Source organism: Terrapene carolina, unplaced genomic scaffold (assembly GCF_002925995.2).
Source record: "Terrapene carolina triunguis isolate 2854851 unplaced genomic scaffold, T_m_triunguis-2.0 Scaffold836, whole genome shotgun sequence".
Taxonomy (NCBI): domain Eukaryota; kingdom Metazoa; phylum Chordata; order Testudines; family Emydidae; genus Terrapene; species Terrapene triunguis.
Window position 1 is genome coordinate 1,727,462 of NW_020665187.1, and position 4,238 is coordinate 1,731,699.

General features: G+C 65.2%; 1 protein-coding gene across 1 annotated transcript in view; it reads left to right on the forward strand.

The window, feature by feature from the left end:
* Nucleotides 1-3,618, forward strand: part of MAP3K12 (mitogen-activated protein kinase kinase kinase 12) — a 13,780-nt gene extending 10,162 nt beyond the window's left edge. Inside the window, exons 10-13 of the mRNA XM_026660701.1 lie at nucleotides 397-1,012; nucleotides 2,159-2,229; nucleotides 2,678-2,954; nucleotides 3,520-3,618. Coding sequence (XP_026516486.1) covers nucleotides 397-1,012; nucleotides 2,159-2,229; nucleotides 2,678-2,954; nucleotides 3,520-3,618 — 1,063 coding nt within the window. The remainder of the gene's footprint in view (nucleotides 1-396; nucleotides 1,013-2,158; nucleotides 2,230-2,677; nucleotides 2,955-3,519) is intronic.
* The last annotated feature ends 620 nt before the right edge of the window (nucleotides 3,619-4,238 follow it).

A 4,238-nucleotide genomic window follows, 5' to 3' on the forward strand; every position in this document is an offset into this window, starting at 1 on the left:
GGGAGGGAGCTGAGGTAGAGGGAGGTGGGGAAGGGAGGGGACTGAGGTACAGGGAGGTGGGGGGAGACAGCTGGAAGGGAGTCGAAGCACTGGAGGTTGCGGGGGGTGTCTGAGGCTCAGGAGGATGGCGGGATGGGAAGTGAGGCACAGGAACATGGGGGAGGGAAGCTGCGGCGGGAAAGGAGCTGAGGGTGGGGGAGCTGAGTTGGGGGAAGCTGGAGGGGGGCTGAGGGATTGGATGAGGGAGGGGCACTTGGCTTGGGGAGAGTGAGGAGATGCAGGGATTGGGGACAGGGATCAAAGAGGGGCACAGGAAGTGGGGAGGGGAAGGGTGCAGGGCTCGGGGAGGGAGTGGGGCGCCGGGACTGGCCCCCCCTGACCCGTGCTGTCCCCCAGGCCGGACATCCTGAAGACGGAGGTGATCCTGCCCAAACTGGACTCGGCCATTGCCCAGGTGTCGATACCCGCGTGCCAGAAGGGCCCCACCTCCCCGGGCCGGAGCCGGCGGGCCAAGGCGCGCTACCGCAAAGCCAGCGCCAAGGGCAGCTGCGGGGAGCTGGCAGGGCCCCGGGCCCCAGAGCCGGCGGATGTGGGGCAGCAGCTGGAGACCTGTGCCGCCCTGCGGGGGCTGCAGCACGACCTGCTGCGCCGGATGTCCTCGTCCAGCCCTGACCTCATCAACACCACCCTGGAGGCCGGGGCCAAGAAAGAGGGGGCCCCTGCCGGGCCCGAGTCGCCCCTGGCCGAGCAGCCCCGCAGCGAGACCCCCAGTGAGGACACGGCCTCCGTGCCCTTCTCCAGCAGCCCCGACTCGCCCTCCTCCAAGCAGGGGGCCGTGGGGCCAGCGGACAAGAGCCACCGGCTGTTGGGCCTAGCCCAGAGGCTGCAGCCAGGCGAGGAGCCCGACAAGGAGGCAGGCGTGGCGGGCAAGGCGGCCAAGGCCTGTGGGGTGCCGCAGCAGCATCTGACACCCGCAGCGCTGCTGTACCGAGCGGCCGTGACCCGGAGCCAGGTGAGCGCGGCTCAGCGGGGGCTGGGCCTTGGGGGGGCGGGGCGCCTGTGTTGATTTAAATGGGTTGACTGTAGGGGGCAGTAGGGGACTGTTGGTTGTGAAGCCGATTGCCTGTACGGGGTGCATGCAGCGTAGGTGGGACTGGAACACTGCGCCCAGCTCTGAGGTGTGCGTTGTATGGGGGAGATCGGAGGAGCCACAAAACTGGCCGCAGGCTGGAGAAGATGCTGGCAGCGAGGGGCTCAGCAAAATGTGGCTGGAGACATGCCTCAACCAGGGCTCCTGGGCCCGTCGCAGGGGGGACCAGGCACTGAGGGGCTCCTCAGTCGAGTGGGGACCGGGCAGGACGGGAACCAACAGCTGGAGTTTACAGCCACCAGCTTCAAAGGAGGTATTCAGCCCATTTGTCCCGGGGGGGTGATGAACCAGGGGACACGCTCCCGGGGGAAGGAGAAGGGACGGTGTCCTCCAGCGTTTGGAGGCTGCAGGCCCAGCCGGACTGCCCGTGGGGAAAATGGGTCAAAGCCAAGTTACTGGGCTCCTAAAGGGGCTGACGGGGGGAATTTGCTGGCCTGGGCTACCTGGTTTGGCTTCTTCCCCCACATCCCTCAGCATCCCCATCCCTGTGCCCCGCTCCAATCCGTCAGCTCCCCTCCCTGTGCCCCCCCATTCCTGTGGATCCACAGTCCCTGTGCCCCTCCCCAGTCCCTGTGCCCCCCCATTCCTGTGGATCCACAATCCCTGTGCCCCTCCCCAGTCCCTGTGTCCTCCCAATCCCTGGGCTATTCTAGTCCTGGGCTGTCCCCGCAGCTCTGCCCGTGCTCCACAATCCTGACACGCAGCCTCCTGCTAGCCCAGCCCTGGGCTAGCCCCACCGTTCTGCTGGTGCCCCTGAAACCCGATCACAGTCCCCCCTGCTAGCCCAGCCCTGAGATCTGGTTGTGCGAGTCGGTTCCATTACCATCCAAGGGCTGGGCAGAGTGAGTAGGTTGCTGGCTCTAACGTGGCTGTCCTGGCTGGAGACAGCAAGCGGGTGTCCCGGCTCTGCAGGGCAGCCTGTGCCCTCCTGCGCCCCATGGGGTTCACAGCAGCCCAGGCGGGGGCGGGTCCAGCTAACGTGGCTCTTCTCTGCCTTCTGCTCTCCAGAAGCGAGGGGTCTCGTCCGAGGAGGAGGAGGGAGAAGTGGACAGCGAGGTGGAGCTGCCACTGAGGCAGAGGTGGGTACGGGCCTGGGCTCCTGAACCTTCAGCACCAGGGCTTGGCCATGTGGCCTTTCTCCTCTGCCATTGGCCTGCCATGCCCAGTGGGCTCTGGTGCAGGGCAGGGGTTGCTGTGGCACGTGGGTGTTTGTCACCCTCTATGGGGCGCTGTAATAGTGCCAGAAACTGCTCCTTGGACCATTAGCCATGGTCTTAAGCACTAGTCGTTAGAGCAGGGCGGGGCTGGAAGCCAGGATGCCTGGGTTCTTTTCTCAGTTCCGGGTGGGGAATGTAGGGTCTAATGGCTAGAACAGAGGGAGGACACCCCGAACGCCTGGGTTCTATCTCTGGCTCTGTCACCGACCTATTGTACGGCATCGAGCTCACTGAAGAGTCTCTGGGCCTCAGTCCCCAGCAGGGACAACGCCCCCCACTGGTGGGTGATGGGGGGCTGCTCTGCTGACAGGTGGCCCCAGGGGCTGAGCAAGCGCCAGTCGCTCTCCACCTTCAGCTCAGAGAACTTCTCGGACGGGGACGGCGAGGAGGGGAACACGAGCGATGCGTCGCCAAGCGGCACGCCCGACGTGGCCAGCACCAACACAGGCGAGCGCTCCGACGACATGCTCTCGCAGAGCTCCGAGATCCCGCTCGACGCCCTGGCCCACTCCGATGGCCTATCCGAGAAGGAGGCCGCTGTCCAGCACGTCAAGAGCCAGCTCAGTGCTGAGCAGAACCCCGCTGAGGTGAGTGCCCCCCCCCACCGGGGGCTGCGGGGTGCAGGGGCTCGAGGGAGGGTGGGGGTCCCTGTGCCCCCCTGCTGGGGAGCTCAGGGGGGGTGGGATCCCCAGTGCTTCCCCTGCTGGGGGCTGGAGGGTGCTCGAGGTGGGGTGGGATCCCCAGTGCTTCCCCTGCTGGAGCTGGGCGGTACAGGGGGCTGAAGCGGGGGGGTCACAAGAGCTCCCCCTGTTGGGGACTGTGGGGGGGTACAATGTGTTCAGGGGAGGGGAGACCCGAATGCTCCCCCTGCTGGGGGATGTGGGGAGTGCCAGGGGTTCCAGGGGACGGATTCCCGGGGGCTCCAAGTGGTGCAGGGGCTCCAAGAACCACTGGTTGGTGATGCCCATAAGAGTGAGCCCCGGGTTCATCAGGACTTGCAGAGCATCTTGCCCCTCAGTGGGACCCATCTGCCCAGGAGATCACATTGGGTGGAGGTAGAGCAGCGGTTTGGTTTGGCATTGGGGAGGGGTGCCAGCTCCCCCCTTCCCCCATCTGTGCTCTGATCTCGCCTCTCCCCCGGCTCCGGACCAGACCCCCTCCGCGTATGAGGACTCGGACTGTGACAGCGCCGAACTGGACCACTCGGGCAGCGGAGACACGCACAGACTGCCAGCCGCTCCCAGCTCGTGATGGCCCGGCCCCCCCCACGAGGTTGTACAGACCCCCAGATATTTATATAAATAATCTATAAATCTCTATATAAAGCTATATAATGTATAATCTACCCAGAGGCAGCGCCGGAGCCAGCCGGAGCGGCCCATGCACTGAATTCACCTCGGTCCTGATGGACAGACTGAGGGGGCCGGGGGGAGTCTCTCGGGTGCTTGGGGGTTAGCCTTGTACAGCTGGAGACCAAGAAATGCCCCATGGCGTCGGACTCCTGGCCAGAAGGGCCCCGTGGCACTCACGCCAGCTCAGAGCAGGACCGGCCCATGATGGGCAGTGTCTGGAAACAGGACCAGGATGCACTGGGGCAGCGGCTGGGATGCAGGGGAGCATAATCCCCTCTCCCACCACCATCTGCAAAGCTGAACCTAAGAGAGGCGAGATGTGGCGCTGTCCCGGCGCTTATTCCGAGCAGACCCGTTGACAGGCTGGGTCCGGCCGTGAGCTTGGCAGGAGCCGGAGAGGGCGGGCAGGCAGTGTGGTACCCTGTGGGCAGAGGTGTGCAGGTTGCTACGTCGCGGAGATCATGTGGAAGCTCCTTCGAGACCAGTCAAAGCCCAGTGGAACAACCAACTACCCCCAAA